At 49.7% G+C, this 19785-nt stretch overlaps 1 protein-coding gene across 2 annotated transcripts; it reads left to right on the forward strand.

Moving 5' to 3' along the window:
* The first annotated feature begins 9376 nt into the window (after positions 1-9376).
* On the forward strand, positions 9377-19137 carry TP53INP2 (tumor protein p53 inducible nuclear protein 2). Of its 2 annotated transcripts, XM_068987072.1 has the most exons (5): positions 9377-9547; positions 10563-10672; positions 14271-14452; positions 14961-15258; positions 15791-19137. In XM_068987072.1, the coding sequence occupies exons 3-5, from the start codon at positions 14326-14328 to the stop codon at positions 16038-16040; spliced, it is 675 nt and encodes a 224-aa protein (XP_068843173.1). In that variant the 5' UTR covers positions 9377-9547; positions 10563-10672; positions 14271-14325; the 3' UTR covers positions 16041-19137. The 2 variants fall into 2 exon arrangements, with proteins under 2 accessions (XP_068843173.1, XP_068843174.1); XM_068987073.1 differs by lacking the exon at positions 10563-10672.
* Positions 19138-19785: the final 648 nt, after the last annotated feature.

Below are 19785 nucleotides of genomic sequence, written 5' to 3' on the forward strand. Positions count from 1 at the left end.
AAAGTTCCCTCACTCCCCTTTGTAGTCAGTCCATCCGCTCATCCCCAGGAAGCTATGGATCTGCTTCCTGTCCGTATGTATTACTTTTGCCTGTTCTAGATATTCTTATAATGGAATCCTATGGCATGTACTCTTTTGCTTCTGGTTTCTTCTGTAAAGCATGATATCTTTTTTAAACATTTATTTTTATTTATTTTTGGCTGTGCTGGGTCTTTGTTGCTGTGCACAGGCTTTCTCTATTTGCAGTAGGAGGATTATCTAGTTGCAGTGTGTGGGCTTCTCACTGCGGTGGCTTCTCTTGCTGCAGAGCACAGGCTCTAGGGCATGCAGGCTTCAATAGTGTGGCCCACAGGCTTAGCTGCCTCGTGGCATGTGGGATCTTCCTGGACCAGGGATCGAACCCATGTCCCCTGCATTGGCAGGCAGATTCCCAACCACTGGACCCCCAGGGAAGTCCTACATTTTGAGAGAATAAAGATGAATTAAGTCTGAACTCTAGGAGGAGAGGGTGAAAAGGTTAGACCTGGAGGTAGAAGCCTCAAGTTCCTGTTCTGTCCCTCTTGCTCACATATTCTGTTCCCTGGGCTAGTCCTACCCTCTCATCCAGACTTCAGTTCCCATATTTGTAAATTTGTGGCACTAAATGATCTCTAAATACCATTCCATGCAATTCTATTACAGGTAGAAGGGTTTTTTCTCCTTCAAGAAGGCACTTTTTTTTTTTTGTAAGGTTCATAGGTAAGGTCCTGCCCCAGGATCTTAGAGTAGACCCAGTGAATTCCTCTGGCAGAAAGGTAGGGGAAAGTCCTACCAACTAGCAATGAAGAAACAGAAAACCAACTAGCAATGAAGAATAAGCAAGGAGGCCCCAGGAAAGTCTTGGAGCAGATCACAAGTATTTACACTCTACTCAGAGCCTCTGGGCTTCCCAGGTGTTGGGCTCAGTGGTAAAGAACCCACCTGCCAATGCAGGAGACACAAGAGATGTGGGGTTCGATCCCTGAGCAGGAGGAAATGGCAACCCACTCCACTATTCTTCCCTGGGAAATCCCATGGACAGAGGAGGCTGGTAGGCTATAGTTCAGAGCGTTGTAGGGTGTCAGTCACGACTGAGTGACCGAGCACGTGCACAGAGCCTCTGTCTCTGGCTTTTCTGCCCACAACTCCTGGCAGGAGACTCTTGACTGGAATCAAGAATTCTGGAGGATTTTTAAGACGCAGGAAGAGTTCTGAGGACTTCAGAGAGCAGGCCATGGTGAAGAGCCGAAGCTACCACTCCGGGTCCCAACAACAGGGTGGGCAGAACCGAGGGAAAAGGCAGTAGGAAGAGCTTGATCCAGAGGATGGATCAGAATCTGTCAAAAAACATCACTGAGTCCAAAAGCTCCCAGTATCCAAATAAATCTGAGGCTTCCAAGTGGCTCAGGCTTAGCACCTTTAACATCACATTCAAGAACTGCAGTATGAAGGGCAAATTGTTGCAAACAAATGAAAGGTTTAAATATAGGGGACTATCTGAATAAACTTCAATCCGTCCTTAATGTGAGACAATGAAATACTATGTGGCTGTTAACAAAGAATTAGGCAGCTCTGTATATACTGCTAGGGACTGTTTTCCAACATGTATTGTTAAATTTAAAAAAAAAGCAAATTTCAGAAAAGTGTGCATAGTACACTATCATTTGTGTTCAAAATAGGGGGATCATACCTACATATGCATGCTTGTACATGTAGAGATTATTTCTGACAGTTCACACGAGAAGCTGGTAACAGCAGTCCCCCCTAGGGACTAGAAGTTGATTGGAGGGTCCCAAAGGCAAAAAATGGGAGGGAAACTTTTACCCTTTGTTCTCTGAGATTTCAAATCATGTCCATTTTAAACTATTCAAAAATGGATAAAAATGTAGTAAATCCAAGAACAATAGTCCAGCTCCCAAGAGCAATTTAAAAATGACTCTAATATTTATCTGTAACTCTCGAGAGACATCAAAGGGTCTCCAGCCCTTGTCAACACTCTTTAGAATCTCCTTTGTTCTCACCAGTCCTCCCAAGCCCCACTGCTGCCTCTCAGTGTTGCTCACGTACCAAACCTGTCATTTCCCATCAGAAACTGTCCCCCTAGGCCCTTTTTCACAAGTCTTGCTTTTTTCTTTCCTTCCTTCTTTCCTGTCACTTCTCTGACCTGTTTCTGTCTCCCTGTTATCCCAGTTCTCTACCTAAAAAGCCTGGAAAGTGGTCAGACAAGAAAAAACTCTCCTTAGAAAGCAACAGGCAGAAAAAAAGTGAGCAGGCAAAGGAATTCCCCATGTGTGTGTGCCAAGTGGCTTTAGTCGTGTCCGACTCTTTGTGACCCTATGGACTGTAACTTGCCAGGCTACTCTGTCCAAGGGATTCTTCAGGCAAGCATACTGAACTGGGTTGCCATGCCCTCCTCCAGAGGAATCTTTTCAACCCAGGGATCGAACCCGTGTCTCCTGCACCTCCTGCATTACAGGTGGATTCTTTACCATGGGGCCACTGCAGAAGCCCCAGAGGAATTCCCTGTCATGCAGAGAAACAGAGAAACAGGCCCACTGAAGGTCAGAGAATCACCTAAAGCAAGTCAGAAGCAGAGCCAAGGCAGGGGTGTAGGGCTCCTGATATATATATTTTTTAATATTTGTTTATTTGGCAGTGCCATATCTTAAGTTACAGCATGCAGGATCTTCTATCTTCCTTGAGGCATGCAGGATCTTTTGTTGCAGCATGTGGGATCTAATTCCCTGACCAAGGATTAAACCTGAGCCCCCTGCATTGAGAGCATAGAGTCTTAACCACTGGATGACCAGGGAAATCCTAGAGGGCTCCTGATTTGAATCATATTCCTGGCCTTTCAACCCCAAGGTCAACTTCTACTCATCCTTCAAAGCCCATCTCAGATGTCCTCTTTTCCAGGAAGGCTTCCATGGATCCTTTATTTTCCCCCCAGATTCCCCTAGTTTCTTGTTCTAATCACTATCCTAGCCTCTTGGGCTTCCCTTGTGGCTTAGCTGGTAAAGAATCCCCCTGTAATGTGGGAGACCTGGGTTCAATTCCTGGGTTGGGAAGATCCCCTGGAGAAGGGAAAGGCTACCCACTCCAGTATTCTGGCCTGGAGAATTCCATGGACTGTATAGTCCATGGGGTCGCAAAGGGTCAGGCACAACTGAATGACTTTCACAGCCCTTGTCTCCCTGCATTTTAAAGCCTTTGATTATATTTCTGCTTACACTGAAGGGGCTTCCCAGGTGGCGCAAGTGGTAAAGGACCTGCCTGCAAATGCAGGAGACATAAGATACATGGATTCAGTCTCTGGGTTGAGAAGATCCCCTGGAGAAGGGCATGGATCTTCTCACAAGACTTTCAGGATCAAGCGATTCGAAGCCAAGAAACAAAAGCAGAATTGTCCCATTCCTCAATGGATTTGAATGAAAACTAATAATAAAATCAGGTGCAACTCCAAGAGAAGACACTGGAGAAGAACCAAGCGGGGTCTATAAGAAGCCTCCTATATCAAGTGGCACACATGCTGTGTGTTAAGATCACTTGTATATTAACCAACCAAGTCTCAGTGACAACATCACTACTGTCTGAACAGCTTATGGGGGAGATGGAATGCTTGGCTCCTGATGTTTCCTGTTTCTTCACTAGCAGTCTATGAGGCTCAGTAATAAATATGTGAAACTTTAAAAAAAGGACATGTAGACTTGGGACCTATGGGAACAGTTTCTTACAGTGAGTTACACGAATGTATGCATCTGTCAAAATTTATTGAATCCTACATTTATGACTTGTGCACTGCACTGTAATTTAATCTCCAAAAGAAGGCAAAATGATCTTGTAAAACAAACAAACAAAAAAAGAATAAAGGGTGGACAAATTAAGGGGGCGGGGGTGGGGGGAAAGAAGGGCATGGGAACCCACTTCAGTATTCTTGCCTGGAAAATGCTATGGATAAAGGAGCCTGGTGGGCTTCAGCCCATAGGGTAGCAAAGAGGCGGACACGACTGATGCAACTTAGCATGTTACACTGAAAGAGATTCTCCAGTATAGAAAATGTTAGATATCTCCTGGAAAGAAATTAGGTATTCCTGAGCATGTGGTGAATTCAAAATGTACAGTGCTCTAAGAGACAGGCAGACAATGTGTTTGTTTTGGAGGCTCTGAGGAGTGACAGGTTAATTCTTTTCAAAGACAGCTTGGAGAACTTATTGGAGGAAGGTGCCTTTTGGCTGAGATATATACCCTGGATTTGCATCCCACATATGCAAATTACTTGATTTCAACTATATGACTTCAGCAAAAGAAATTATTTGCAATAAGACAAAATGTACTAGAGTAAGATGAATAACTCAAACTGCTTCTTAATTTTCATGCAAAAAAACTTTTCAACACACTCACAAGGCTGAAATCAAGCCCGTGTTCTCATCTGGAGACCCAAATAGGGAAAGTTTGGCCCTAGGCTCCCTCATGTTACGGGTAGAATTCATTTTCTTGCTGCCGTACTACTAAGATTTCCGTTTTCTTAGTATTTTGGGCAGGGACCACCCTCAGCTTCCAGAAGTCCCTCTTGGGTCCTTGCCATGTGGCCATCTTCACAACACGGCAGTTTGCTCCTTCAAGGCCAACATAGGAGGGTCTGCTGCTCAGGAAAATGATTTTTTAAAAAATACTGTACATTTTTTCACACACAGTCTTTATAGTTGTACGTTATTTATTATTGAACATATAAGCACATAGAATACGGAACCAGCCATTTTGCAGATGAGAAAACTGAGGCCCAGACAAAGAAAGTGACTTGGACAATGAACCTAGGATAGAACCAGGATTGAAATCTGGATTTACCGACAATCGGGCCAAGGTTTTTTTCATGGTGTACACACACACACACACACACACACACACACACACACACACACCACAGTTACCCCCAATTCAAACATCTCTTGGTTGAACAACAAAGTTTTTTGAGTATAGGTTCTAAGGAAGTGCCCCTTGGTTAAGGTATAGGTCAGTCTTTTGGGGGAATATGGGGATTATGTTTGCCTTAGCTGGCTTTACCAATTAAATTTCTTTCCCTGTCTCAGTTTTTTCACCAGTAAAATGAGAAGAATAAATTTTATCTATATTAGGTTGTGGAGATTAAAGGAGTTATCAACACAGGTAAGGATGTAGAATGGGCTTCCCTGGTGGTGCTAGTGGTAAAGAACCCGCTTGCCAATGCAGGGGACATAAGGGACATGGATTCCATCTGGGGGTCAGGCAGATCCCCTGGACGAGGGCATGGCAACCCACTCCAATATGCTTGCCGGGAGAATCCCATGGACAGAGGAAGCTGGAGGGTTACAGTCCATAGGGTCACAAATAGACACAACTGAAGCAACTTAGCACACACATAATACCTGGCACATAGGGGTCCTAAGAGTGTCGTCATTAATATGGTTTGTTTAACTCTGTAAATCTAGGGCTAGTTCGGGGTGGGGGGTTGTGTGTCTAGAGTGATCAGGACCTGCTGGTTTCATCAGATTCCAAACTGCCCACCAGGCTCTTGCTCTCTATTTCAGAGGGGAAGAGAAGAGAGGGCAGTGGTGAGTTAGTTCTCCAGGGGGCTCATAATTTTGAGTACCTGCAAGATCCCATGAGGGATACACCCAGGCTGACACATCTCTGCCCTTTGAAGTGGAGGAAACCCACGCCATTAGGGAGCCCCCAGAGTTCACTAAAGGGAAGCCCAAGGCCCAGATAGAAGAGAGGCCTCTTGACCTCCAACCCTGGAGCCTGAAAAACTGGGCTAGTTTTGGGACTTCCCTGGTGGTCCAGGGGTTAAGACTCTGTGCTTCCAATGCAGGGGACACGAGTTTGATCTCTGGTTGGGAAACTAAGATCCCATGTGCCCTGCAACCAAAAAAGAAATATTCGGCAGGTGCTTACATCTGGGCAAAGATTAGAAAGGCATGAGCATTTGTTAACTCTGCAAATGTGAGCTCATGTGCACATGTATGTTTGTACATGGATGTCTCATGTATACACATAGATGCCCGCGTGTATGTGTGTGTACAGGAGTGGCACCTTATGTCTGATTGGAAATGAGATTCCGGGATTACCTTCAGCATGATGCCCAGGCCATGCCAGGGTCCCAGAATACTAAGCCCACTCCAGCGCCAACCAAGGTCAGTAGATGACTCTGTTGCTTTATAATTCTAAACAAGTAACTTAATCTCTGTGTCTCAGGGTGCCTTAGTTTCTCCACCTATAAAATGAAAATTTGGGGATGAGCTGAGCTCTGAGGTCTTCTCCAGCCCTAACAGTAAATCTCTGCAGTAGAGAGGGATAGGTCCCAGGGGTTTCAGGAGGGGATTCTGCTAGGCTCAGCCACTCCACTTTCATGATACCTTTGACTCATGAGAAATGTAAGGCTGAGATCTGGCCTATCTGCCTGTACACAGGGTTTATAAGATTGGGAACAGAATCCAGGCCATTTAGGGGACCAGAGTGTATGACAAGAAACCTTTTCCCTGGGCTTGGGGGACCATAATCCTATGCCCAATAGAATGCTTCCTGTACCAGGGTTAAGGGTCCAGGTATAGGAGTCTTCTCATACCAATCATTTCTCTTGAGCTGAGCCTTTAAATTTTTTAATTGAAATATATTTTTTACAATGTTGTGTTAGTTTCAAGTATACAGCAAAGTTATTCAGTTATACATACACATCTATATTCTTTTTTTACATTCTCTCCTATTATAAGTTTTTACAAGATGTTGAGTATAGTTCCCTGTACTATACAGTAGGTCCTTGTTGGTTGTCTTATATATAGTAGCGTGTATATTTTAATTCCAAATTCCTAATCTATCCCCCGTTCTCCAACCTTTAACTGTTGAACCTTTGGTTGCATCTACTCTATGCCAGGCCCAGCACAGGCTGAGTGAAGTATATAGACAAAGATCCTGCCCTTGGGAGGCCCACAGTCTACTTGGGAAAACACATATACACAATTAGTCATCATCACTTACTGTTTATTGAACAAATACATGATTGTACCGTCCATCAAGGTAGTTCTGGACACCTGGGTGGGGACAGGAAATGTGACCTAGAGGAAGAAGGACTGAGTAGAATCTTGAAGACAGAAAAACTCTGAATTCAGAAAAGCCTGAACAGGGAATTCCAGGAGAAAGCTTGAGCAAAAGTACGGGTGTGGGAGAATGAAGAGACAATAGGAGTCTGAGCATAGCACAAGGTGGATGTAAGTAAGGAAGAGAAATGAAGTGAGAGCACTGGGGCTGGATCATGGAAGGGAAAAATGCCATATTAAGGGGCGTGGTACTGTGGGAGCCACAGGAGGTTTTAGCACAGGCAAATGATGTGACAAGAGAGGTGTATTAGGGATTATCCAGTTTAAGTCCGCAAGAGGTGAAGAGAGGCTATGAGGTTAGCAGGAAGCAGATGTGATGGGCAGAGGCTCAAGGTTGCAAAGAATGAGGATGGCTTGGGGATACCACTCCAAGGGCCAAAACACTGCTCCCTCACTGCTACCCCTCTTCCCCAAGCCGCTGGGTATTGTTTCCCGGTTCCTTCTCCTAGTTGCTAGGATTGAGGAGTCCCTCTGGGGTTTCAGATTAGGCCGGGACAGGATTTTATCAGCAGAGCAGAAGCTCTGGCCTAGTTCCCTTCCCCTCCAACCCCCCCTCCCAGTGAGACAGATGGGCAGTGCTCAGATTCATCCCCACCAGCCCTGCTCTACTGAGAGAGGACTCACCACCTCTGGAGATGCTGAGGATGTGTACTTGTGGTCTTTCCAGCCTCTTCTCAGGCCACTGGGAATGATGGGGGCCTAGAATATGGGACTGGAAGAATCCTGATGGTGATGACTTTGAAAGAATCTCTAAAAGGTAACTTGGATGTTTCGATAGATATGAAAATTGAGGCCCAGAGAGATGACATGACTTGCTTGAGGTCACACAGCAAGTTTGGGGAAAGGACGAAGCCCAGGTTTCCTGGGGGAGGCTGAAGCACCCTCCGGCTTTGATTATCTGGTGCTTGTAGAGAGCGGAGAGTGTTGGAGCCAGGAACTATGTGTTCAAATCCTGGCTTTGCCATTTACCATAACTGTGTGACCCTGATTCCTCAACTTGAAAATGGGGATAACACACACCTTTTCGGTTGTTGTGAAGAATAAAAACACATATACAGCAGTATGGCACAATGCCTGGCACTCAGTAAGTGCTCAGAAATGTCAGCTAATGGTCTGGCAGCAGCAATAGTTGTTGTTGAATGCATTACTGAGTATGAATCTATATACTAACCATGAGATCTGTTTCCCTGTGTGGTGGTGGTGGTGTTTAGTCACCCAGTTGGGTCCCACTCTAATAATCAATCAATCATTCCCTGTCTCTCACTTTTCTGTCCAGCCCCAGTAGCAATATGGATTAAATAAGGTGTGTAAGGGCTTCCCAGGTAGCCAGGGGTAAAGAATCTGCCTGCCAATGCAGGAGAGGCAAGTTCCATCCGGAAGATCCCCTGGAGAAGGAAATGGCAACCCACTCCAGTATTCTTGCCTGGGAAATCCCATGGACAGAGGAGCCTGGCAGGCCACAGCCCATGGGGTCACAAAAGAGTCGGACACGATTGAGCACACACACGCACAAGATGTGTAAACGTTCCAGTGCAGAGTACTCTCTAGGTCAATGTTTATTTAGCCCAAAGCAATTCCGCTCCAAGTTCTACTGGCAAAATTTTCCTGTCAGCCTAACCAACTCGTCTATACTTCCTGCGACCCCCTGGAACCAGGGAAGAGGGTTGTCTCCCACCTGTTAGGCTTGCCCAGCAGAGGAAAAAAAAGGAGTGGGAAAGCAGCGAGCGTGTACGGCTAAGAAACGGAGACAGAAAAGGCAGAGCCGGGAGACGGGTGGTGAGGAGGCTAGGGTGCACGAACGTGGTGTGGAGTTGAGAAAACTGTACAGACTGAGGGACTTGAGTGTAAGATGCAGGTGAAAGGACAAGAGAGGCGGCGGGAGAGGTGAGGGAGCTGACAGATGCGGAGGGTGTGCAGAAAGATGGGGGTCTCGTAGGAACGAGTGGTAACCCCCCTCTTAGAGAGGTCCGTGGGTCGCCCAGAGGCAGGGCGGTCCAAGCTTCCAGCGGTTGTTTCTCCAGGCCTCCTCTTCCCTAGCCTGGGAGTCTGGGATCCCCGCGAGGGAGCCACTAGCCGGCTAGCCGCGGAGGAGGCGGGGAGAGGGGATCCGCAGCCTGGGATTGGCCGCCGCTTGGCCGGGCGGTGACGCGAGGCGGGCGGGCCCTTTTGTGACGTCACAATCAGCTGTTTGAACGTTCCAATTTGTGCGGTGAGTCCAGCAGCCGCGGCTGTAGACTCAAAGCCCGGCGCGCGAGCGCAGTCACTCTGAGCGCCGGACTCTCTTCCAACCCAGCCCCCGCGATGCTGCCGGGCCTGTGATCCGCCGCCGATCCCGGGACGCTCCGCCTCACAACTACCTCAGCGCCACCTGGGCCCGCCGCACGGCCCCCAGTCCCCAGGTGAGTTCCCACCGGCTTTGGCCTGGGGGGCTCCTGGAGCCTCGGGACACGCCCCGCGCCCCCAGTTCCCGGGTCTTTGTCAGTCTCAGCGGGCGGCTGCCGGGGCTGCATTCTGGGCTTCGGATTGGCTGCCCCCGCCCGGTAGACCGTGACGTCTCTCTATTTGCATATGACTTTGAGACGTCACCAAGGCCGGCACCGCCCCCCCACCCCCTCCCGACTCGGGTCGCTTGTCCTCCGGTGACCCGTTGGGCGCTGGGTCGGAACTGGGCCCAAGAGTGAGGGACGCTGAAGGCAGCGGGACCAGAGGGCCCTCTTGTTTCCTGGGCTAACCCAGAAGCTGAGGTCAAACCTCTGATCTTCTACTTTGTCCTTGACACCTGAGAGAGGTTCGAAGAGACTTGAGAGAGGTTCCGAAGGCGCTACTGGGTCTAGATAGCGGGAGGGGGTTGTCAGAAGTTCAGGAGCCCCTGAAGCTTGAACTCTAGATCGCTGGGGCAGCGCCAAGTGGTGGTGCAATCTCCTCCCTCTGGCTCCAGGCTCTGCGCCCCTGGGACTAACATAATAACATTCTCCTAATCCCTGACCTGTGTGCAGCGCCTTAGCTGACGTCGTTCCCCGCCCCCGAACGAGGGGTCTTAGAGCCCATTTCATGGAAGGAGAAACCGAGGCCCTGAGAGGGGAGGTGGCTTACTCGAGGTCGTGCAGCTCATTAGAGTCATGCCTCCCTCGTGAGTGGCGGATGCATTAGGCACTGGCACATACCTAGTAGAAGCTTATTACAAATAACAAGTTACACATCCTCCTTGCATCTAAGACTCTACTTGGGTTAGTTCAGTTCAGTCGCTCAGTCGTGTGGGACTCTTTGCAACCCCATGGACTGCAGCACGCCAGGCCTCCCTGTCCATCGCCAACTCAAACTCATGAGTCGGTGATGCCATCCAACCACTTGGGCTAAGCCCCATCCAAATTTGATAATGCTGCCAGGTTTCCTCACTCCTGGATCTTTTTCCAGGAGGTCTCTGGAGACTGGGTCCCCTTTTGAGGCCCCCATCCTCATTCTGTACCTCAGAGTTCTGGAACCCAGTAAAATCACTGCCTCCCAGCTGTTTTGGCCACAGAAAGGTGAGTCAATGGCTGCATCAGAGTGTCTCCCGGGCCAGTGTTGGGATGGGGTGGAGATGAGAGTTCTTCTGTTTGGCTGTCCTTCAACTCCCACCCTGGTGGCTCAGATGGTAAAGTATCTGTCTGCAATGCAGGAGACCAGAGTTCGATCCCTGGGGTCGGGAAGATCCATTGGAGAAGGAAATGACAACCCACTCCAGTATTCTTGTCTGGAGAATTCCATGGACAGAGGAGCCTGGCAGGCTACAGTCCATGGGATCACAAAGAGTTGGACACAACTGAGCAACTATCACTTTCACCTTGCACCCTCAGAGCTGCCAGCTAGAAAGGATTGACCTGGACTAGTGCTGATGATTACAAAGCGTGTGCTCCCCTCTCTGCTCACAGAGAAGCATCAGACACTGAGCAGGAGAGCCTCTGACTTTCCAAATAGATGGGCCTATGGGTTGGACCAAGAGTCCTATCTCAGCCTAGACTCTGCTCACAGATGGGCTGGGGTAGAGGTGGCTTGGGGATCAAGTGTTATTCCGGGCACAGCTGTTGCAGTTTTTAAAGGGAATGGTTCTCCCAGGAGCAGAACTGGGAATGTGAGAACCAGGAAGTTGGCAGGGCTGGGAAAGAAAAATTCTGGGAGCCTCCCTCTGTGGTCATGAGAGGGGGCGGGCACTGGCTGGCTGGTGAGGCTGTCACTTCTGGCTCTGTCACTGACTTGCTGTGTGACCTCGGGCAGGGAGCTTTCCCAGCCCTAAGCCTTCCTTACCTCAATCGGTTTGTAATTTGAAGAGGCCTGGAGCAGACTCTGGTACACAGTGGGTGCTCTGGTAAATGCAGGATGAATCTCCGTGCCAGGAACCTCAGACCCTTTTATAGCGGGACAGAGGGCCCCCTGAGAGGGGCAGTGACTTGATCAAAATCTGACTCCTGTCTGACTTCCCCCGTCTCCCCTGCATCGTTATATTTTGGGGGATTGTTTACTGAGGGGTTCCTGACTGTGTACACTTTGGACCGAAGGCTCAGTGACCTGGTGCTAGGCCTGTTCTGCCACCATCTAGCTGTGTGTCTTTGGACGGACTTATGTCCTCTGACCCTCAGCTTATAAAGTGGGCTGGGGAATATCATGGTTTCTGAAACACCTGTTCACTTTCTTTCCATTTTCTCGATGAAGCAGTAGGTCCTTGGAAACAGGGTGTGCCTCGTCAAGGCCCCAGTCTTTCCCTTCCTTCAGGAGGGGTCAAACTCTCTGAATTTTTGGTAACTGAGTCACTAACTCCCTGTGGCTACAAATGGGCTGGGATATGTGGCTTGTGCTGGGCGGGCACTGATTGAGGGTGACCCAACCTTTCATAATCCCTGAAAAATCTACCACCAGGGAGGCCAACACCCAGGCACCACTTCCTTCTGGAGCTCACTGTGGGGTCTGCAAATGTATACATACTCTCAGGGTGTAGAGCTTAGGTGATTCTGTGGCAAGTGTGAAAAATATACCCAGGGATTGGAAGATGTGCAACAACCATAGAAATACCCCAGGTGGGTTTGCAATAAGAGTAGAATGCCTCCAGGGAATGGAAGTGTGACTGTATCCCCAGGGAGCTTTATAGAAAGTGTGGAAACATCCTTAGAGGAAGGTGACAAGTAGCTGAGTAGCAAAACTTGGCTATCTTCAGGAGAGTCAAGCTTTAGGGACATCCAGGGGGCCTGGCCAGCAGCCCCTAAACCAGGTCTAGTCCTGAAGTAGGCTGTTTCCATTCCTGGAGCAGGGAGTTTCCTTTCTCATCTTCAGCCAGGGAAGGACTGATTGAGGGCTTGAGTCCTGGTCCAACCCTCAGTCCTCATCCTTAAGGGGTCTTGGGGTCTGATAGCTCTCTCCCTCCATCATCACCTCCCACTGACCTGCTGTTTCCCTGGGACCAGGCAACCTGATCTTCCTCCCTAACCGGGGATGCAATCCTTGAGCAGGAGCTTGGAAATAGTGGGGATGAGGGAAGAGGGCCTGTGGAAATAGGACCTTCATCTGACAGACACAATTGAGGTTTATGTATGGTAGCTGTTCTGTGGGATTTCTGCTAGTGAGCCCTTTTCAAGCCACACAGGCTCAAGTAGTGGTTCTTTTCTTGTTTTTCTTTTTAAATTGTTTTTGGCTGTACCAGGTCTTAGTCGCAGCGCTCGGGATCTTCAGTCTTTGTTGCAGCATGTGGGATCTTTAGTTGCAGCATGTGGACTCTGAGTTGCAGCATGTGGGATCTAGTTCCCTGACCAGGGATGGAACCTGGGCCCCTGAGTTGGGAGGGCAGAGTCTTAGCCACTGGACCACCAGAGAAGTCCCCTCAAGTAGTGATTCTTAATCTTTGGGGTCAAGGACTGCTGTTTAGGGAATCATGATGAAAACCAAGTTCCTTCAGTTCAGAAAAATACACATGGACCATGGTCCCAGGTCACTAAATTAAAAATGCCTAACCCAGACAGATACCCAGCAAAGGCAATGGAGTATAGTGATCTGGAATCTGCATGGATTAGAATCCTTTCTCTGTGTCTTACTAGCTGTAAGATTTTAGGCAAATCATCTTATGCCTCTGAGCCTCAATTTCTTCACCTGTAAAAGAGGGCTAATAATTATATCCATTTCCTAGAGTTATTATGACGATTACATGAGGTAATAGGTTAAAGGCTTAACACAGTACTTGGCACATGAATATTAGCTATATGATGATGATGATGATAAATAATCACAATATTGGGCGATTTCTTCCTTGCCTGGAGAAATGTTTTTACCCTTCAAGGTCCAGGTTGGACGTACAGTCCTTTGAGGACCTTCCCTGATAGAGTCTTATATATCAGTCCTAGAGCTTGCATATTAACAATTATTAATAATAAACCAGTTGATTAGTTTATTGAATGCTTAGTCTGTATCCAGGTACTGTTCTGAGCATTTTGTGTTTAGTTCATTTAATTCTCATGAGAGCCCAGAAGAGGATACTATTATTAGCTCATTTAATTCCTTTAAGGCCTGAGAGGAGGATACTATTATTCTTGCCATTTGACAGATGAGAAAACTAAAGCACAGATATGTTAAAATAACTTCTGCTGCTGCTGCTGCTAAGTCAATTCAGTTGTGTCCTACTCTGTGCGACCCCATAGATGGCAGCCCACCAGGCTCCCCTGTCCCTGGGATTCTCCAGGCAAGAACGCTGGAGTGGGTTGCCATTTCCTTCTCCAAGGCATGAAAGGGAAAAGTGAAGGTGAAGTCGCTCAGTCGTATCTGACTCTTAGGGACCCCATGAACTGCAGCCTACCAGGCTCCTCCATCCATGGGATTTTCCAGGCAAGAGTACTGGAGTGGGTGCCATTGCCTTCTCCAAAATAACTTCTAAGGTCATACAAAAAACAGAAAAGCCTGAAGGCAGGCTGACTTAGCAGAAAGTGAACAAACAACACACACACACAAATGTGTTTACACACACACATACACGCACAGGGCAAAGCTTTCCCACACATTTCCATTGTACTCTTATCAGTGTTTTGGGTGCTGGGGAAGGTATCCCCAGCCAGGAGTTGAGGGGAGAGCAGTCCCTGGTACCTCTGACTCCTCTCTACCTCACAGGTTTCTGCACTGCCATAGACCATCCCCCTCCCCCAGGCCTCTTTGCTCCCCCACCATGCTTCAGCGCCTCACCAGCCTCTTCTTCAGTCCCCCACCACCTGCTGCCGAGGACCCCGACTGCCCCCAAGCCTTCGTCTCTGAGGAAGATGAAGTGGATGGCTGGCTCATCATTGACCTGCCCGGTGAGTCTGGGGCCAGGACTGACTCCTGAGCCTGTGAAGTTTTCATTAGGGCATATAGTCCAGCCATGAGCAGGGAGCTGCTAGGGGACTGGGGAGTTCCCAAGGCAAATTGGGGCTGAAGCAGTCGCATTGGAGGTAGGGGTAACAGCGCTGTCCCATGCAAGCTGGGGCTCTCTCCTGGCAGAGGTGTTGCAGTCCACACCTCAAGCGCCCTAGGGCAGCAGGTCGAGATTTGTGGGTGCCCCGTGGGTGTGGCTGGAGGGGCTATGGGTCTGACTAACGATGCCCTTTCTCTCCCTGTCCCATTGTGTCCGGTATGTGTGTGGGTGTGTGTGGGTGTGTGTGTGGTGTGTCTGTGTCTCCATTGTGTCCGGTGTGTGTATGTGTCTGTGTGTCTTGTGTCTCCATTGTGTCCGGTGTGTGTGTGTGTGTGTGTGTGTGTGTGTGTGTGTGTGTGTCTGGTGTGTCTGTGTCTCCTCACTGCGCCCCCTCCTTCCGTAACCCATAGACAGCTTCACAGCTCCACCCAGCCCTGGGGCTGCCGCTGCCCCAGCAGGCCGCCCTCCACCCGCACCCTCCTTGATGGATGAAAGCTGGTTTGTTACCCCTCCGGCCTGTTTTACTGCAGAGGGGCCTGGACTCGGGCCTGCCCGCCTCCAGAGCAGCCCCCTGGAGGACCTCCTCATCGAGCACCCCAGCATGTCCGTTTACGTGACCGGCAGCACCATAGTGCTGGAGCCTGGCCCTCCTTCCCCGCATCCAGAAGACGATGAAGCTGCCCTGCCTGACGGAGACTCTAGCGACGGGTGAGCGGGCCACGAGCAGAGCCTGGAGGCCTAGAAAGGAGTGTCTTGGAGCCCAGGAACCCCCTGGCACTGCCCGGGAGGACCCTTTAGAGGCGGGTGTTCGAGGCAAACGGCGGGGCGGATGGGCCAGGATGTAGCTCGGCCCGAAGGCAAAGGAGCCTTTGAGATTGGGAGAGGCGTGGCTTCGTGGCTGGGGTGGAGCTTGAGAAAGACTGGAGCAGACGCTTGGGGTCTGTTGAGGTTGGAAGGGCGAGGCCGCAGAGCTAAGGAAGTGTGGGGGTAGGGTACAGAATGCCAGGGTCGAATCGGAAGTTGAAGCTGAGCCTTCACGGGGCCACATTTACCCATTTTAGAGTCTAGGACCGAGGAGGCATCTCGGGGTGGCTTGGAGGAAGGGCTGGTACCCACGAGAAAGGCATTGGGCGCCCCCCTCTGAGCAGAGACTAAACCTTGAGGAGGGTGCGGGGACAAATGGGAGGTGCCAGCACTCCCCTCGATCTGTCCAGCCCTGACTGACTGTCTCTCCCCGCAGGGAGCTGGCGCCTGCTCGCCGCGAACCCCGGGCCCTGCACCACGCCGCCCCTCTGCCGGCGCGGGCTGCGCTGCTGGAGAAGGCGGGCCAGGCGCGGCGGCTGCAGCGGGCCCGGCAGCGGGCCGAGCGCCACGCGCTGAGCGCTAAGGTGGTGCAGAGGCAGAACCGCGCCCGCGAGAGCCGTCCGCGCCGGCCCAAGCACCAGGGCAGCTTTGTCTACCAGCCCTGCCAGCGCCAGTTCAACTACTGAGCTTCCCCCGGCCGTGCTGCAAACCCCTCGCTGACTCCCGACCCCATCCAGCCCCTCCGCCGCAGCCAGTGTGCTGATCGAGGGGGCGCCTGCAGCCCACCTCGGGCTGGATACCACAGCCTCCCTTCTTAAGTGTGTGAAGTGGGCTGATCGCCCCTCTCTCCCACCCCTACTTCCCTTTCTCCGATCCTCTAATCTGCCTCTGAACACACCCCTCACCCCGCTCCGCAACCCCGCCCCCCCAGCCCCGCTCTCACCTTCTGGCCCCGTCTGGCATCTAATCCTCCATCTCCCCCACTGACAGTCTTTCCTTCTCTGGTGTCCCTTCTGGATCTTTGCTCTGACACTCTCCACCCCCATTCCTCCAGTCCTCTATTTCCGACCCACTCCTGTTTCTGAGACTGTCTTCTTCCAGTCTCATCTGGCTCATTTCCTACCTTCAGCTCCCACTTTACAAGCCTCACTCTATCTAATGTCTGGACCTGCATTCACTCCTACTCCATTACTCAGTGATTCTCCCAGTGAGACTAGAGGGTTCTGCCTTTAGTCTCCCCCTTCCCTCTCCTCTGGAGGCTGGGCTCCCTGAAGTTGCTCAGGCATGGAAAGGTAAGGTATGTGGGAAAGGACTGTGAGATGTGAGTTAGTGGGAGAAAGTGGAGGGAATCGAGGAAAAGAGGAAACCTATTGGAAGGGTAGTCAGGTCAGGCGGGTTGAGATGCTGTAGGGAGCAGGGCACAATAGGGGCTCACACTGTGCTTGCTCAGAGAGGCCAGGCCTTGCTCTCAAGCTGGAGCCTGGAGTCTACTCCCTCATCCCTTTTCTATAATTCACCTCCCAAATCTCTTCCTGAAATCAAACCCTCTGCAGATCCGTGTCTGAAGGGCTTAGTTAGTACCTTGCTGCCCTTACTTTCAACATGTCAACTTAGCAGTAAAGGCTGGGCAAAGCCCTGCCATCCTAGATATCTGTTCCTATGCCCAAGGTGCTAGAACTAGCTTAGGAGAGATGCAGGCTGGAGGGATTCTAGGCAGGGGAAGGACACACCCCAGAATAAGAATGCAGAATGGTGATGCTGGGTAGGACAAGCTGTGGGGTGAAGCCATCCCAAGAATGGCAGTGCAGCCTTTATCTTGCCTCTGGCCTGGTATTTCACACTCTGCCAGGATGGCTAATAAACAGTCCCGGGTAGGAGGCCAGGAGCCCCACTGGTCCAATCCCCATAGTCCCTGCCCAGGTTCAGGGCCTTTAAGGAGGGCTCTCTTCATTTTCTTTCCCAGGGCTCTCTCCCTTTCTAGGCTGCTGGGGAGAAATAGGTACCCTAGGGTTTTCTCTTCCCTTCTCCTCCCGTAAGTACATGGGAGAGGGGACCTGGATACCTGGATGAGACACAGGGGACAGGTCAGTCAGCTTTCTCCTTCTCACGGCAGGATTGAATTTTGGGCTCAGACACCAGCAACAGCCTCTTGGGATGCCCCGAGTTGCTTCTCCTTTCCTTTTTCTAACTGTCCTTTTCTAGTGTGTGCTCTTTCTTCCTTGAAACTTTTAATATTTCTTGTTACATATTAACATAGGTCTTCCCCCTCACTCCAGTTCTAGGTTTCTAGGCCTCGTGGCCAAGCTGAAGTTTAGAGAAAACTCTGCAGTTCCATGAGGGCAAAGGCAGCTGCCCTCCCTGACCTGCTAACCCTAGGCCTCATGGGGGTTGTATGGATAAGGGAGGGGGTAGCCCTACAGATGTTGGGAAGGGGACAGAGGAAGCCCTGTTGGGGTCTCATACGCAAGGGAATAAGCCACATTTACAATATAAAAGCAGTTCAAAGTCCCCACACTGGTCTACCAGGGCTCCAGTAGTTGACAGCCTTGCCCCTCTCCCCAAGGTTACAACCTAGTCTCTGATTCTTCCAGCTACTCCTTGGTTACATCACAGCCAGCTTAGGGTCTTCAGCATTTCCAAGAGCTGAAACTCCCTCCAGCACTTCTTGCCTACTCTTTTGCTGCCAGCTGGAGCTTAGGCTCAGTTCTGGGCAGTGCTGTTCACAACCCTTCTGTGGGGGAAAAGTGAGTTAGAGCATTTGCCTCCAGTTTTGGAAGGCCCCTACCTTACCCATAATTCTGTAAGGCTCCTGTAGTTTTAGAACCCTCCAATATCATCACCTAGCTGGTTGCAAGGCTCATATTTTTTTACTTTCCTATAGATTTCTGTAGCATTTGAGTGTGGCAATATTTTAATTGTGTATAGATCTCTAAGAACCAACACTAGTTGGTCTTCCTGTTAGTCTGACTCCTGAAGCATCAGACCTCGTCATACTGTACTGACTGTGTATGTGCCTTTCACCTTGAGCATGCTTCAGGATTTTTTTTTAAACCACAGAACTTGAATACATGAGGGAACCAGAACTCACAAAGTCCTATGCAACCTCAGACAGGAGGAGGTTAGAGAGTCTGTCCTTATGATGTTTTCAGAGACCCTGGAGAAGTCTGTTCCAGACTGTATTACTTCATGTCAGCAGTACCAGCGCTTTGCCAAAACTCAGTTATGTGAGAGGGACCCATTTCTAGAGTGTGTCCCAGTTACATTAAAGGACAACTTCCAGTAATTCCCCAATACAGCTCTCTTCAAGCTGGGTGTCGTTTCCAGCTCTTGCCAGTCTGGCCCCACCAGGGTACTGCGTGTGTATGAATGCAGTGTGCTGCTGTTTTGGAGTATGCTTGCTCCCTGACCCCTGTCTGGAACCCTGGTAGTCTGCTCTGACACATGATGTCAGGTACAATGAGGACCCCACCAGAGCTCCTGGATGACTCCTCAGATCCATGTGGCTTTCTGTGAGGGGACTGAAGGCAGACATAACATGGCCCCGTGTACCTTTCCTCTTGCCCTGCCCCCTGGTTCCAGGTGGAACCAGTAAGATGAGTGCATCCCTCTTGGGTGTTTTGTGTTGAGACCGGCTGAAAAGAGGAGACTCTGGTTGACCATGTTGTGACATGTTGCAGACTCGAGGACACAACCCCCTCAGCCTGGTCACGTGGCATGCCTGTGGATGTGTGTAACAGGATTCTGATTGTTAGACTGTAATGTTATTCCTCTATGGGAGAAAAAGTTAATATAAAGAAAAACAAATAAAAATCTATTTAAAGCACATTATGCTTTCTTCCTGAGTAGAGCTAAAGTTGGAGAAGTACTTTGCAATCTCAAACACAGTATTGACATGGTGTGTTATTATAAGGCTGGGTTTGGTTCTGGTTGTGTGTGTGTCACACAGGGGAGGAAAAGGATAGATGAGCTTGCTGGTGACAGAGCCAGACAATGTGGTGTGACTTAGAAATAACTACTTTTAGAGAAAACTACTTTTATAATGCAAGACACATTTCAAAAAATGAGAATAAGAACATGAGACTCAGCAATTCACTCTTTTGGTCTCAGGCACTGGGTTATGGAGCCACTGCAGGGGAAGGGATGGAGTATATGTCTAGCTATAGGAGACACAGCAGAAGGCTGGGGCCCAGAAGAAGATAAAGACAAGACCTCAAGCACTGATGTCCCCTGAACGCTGGGGGTAGGAGAGGGGCAGAAGCAGCTGGTGTAGAGACCACGATTTTTAATGTCAGGACAGAGCCAGGAAAGGGAGAAACCTAGGCATGTTCATAAGTCATCCCAAGCCATGGTGATATAAATTAAAAACAGAGCAGCCAAAGAGTGGAACACAGTGGGTATCTCTCTCTGAACTACATAATGCAAAATGACCAC

This window comes from Capricornis sumatraensis, chromosome 15 (genome assembly GCF_032405125.1).
Source record: "Capricornis sumatraensis isolate serow.1 chromosome 15, serow.2, whole genome shotgun sequence".
NCBI classification, from domain to species: domain Eukaryota; kingdom Metazoa; phylum Chordata; class Mammalia; order Artiodactyla; family Bovidae; genus Capricornis; species Capricornis sumatraensis.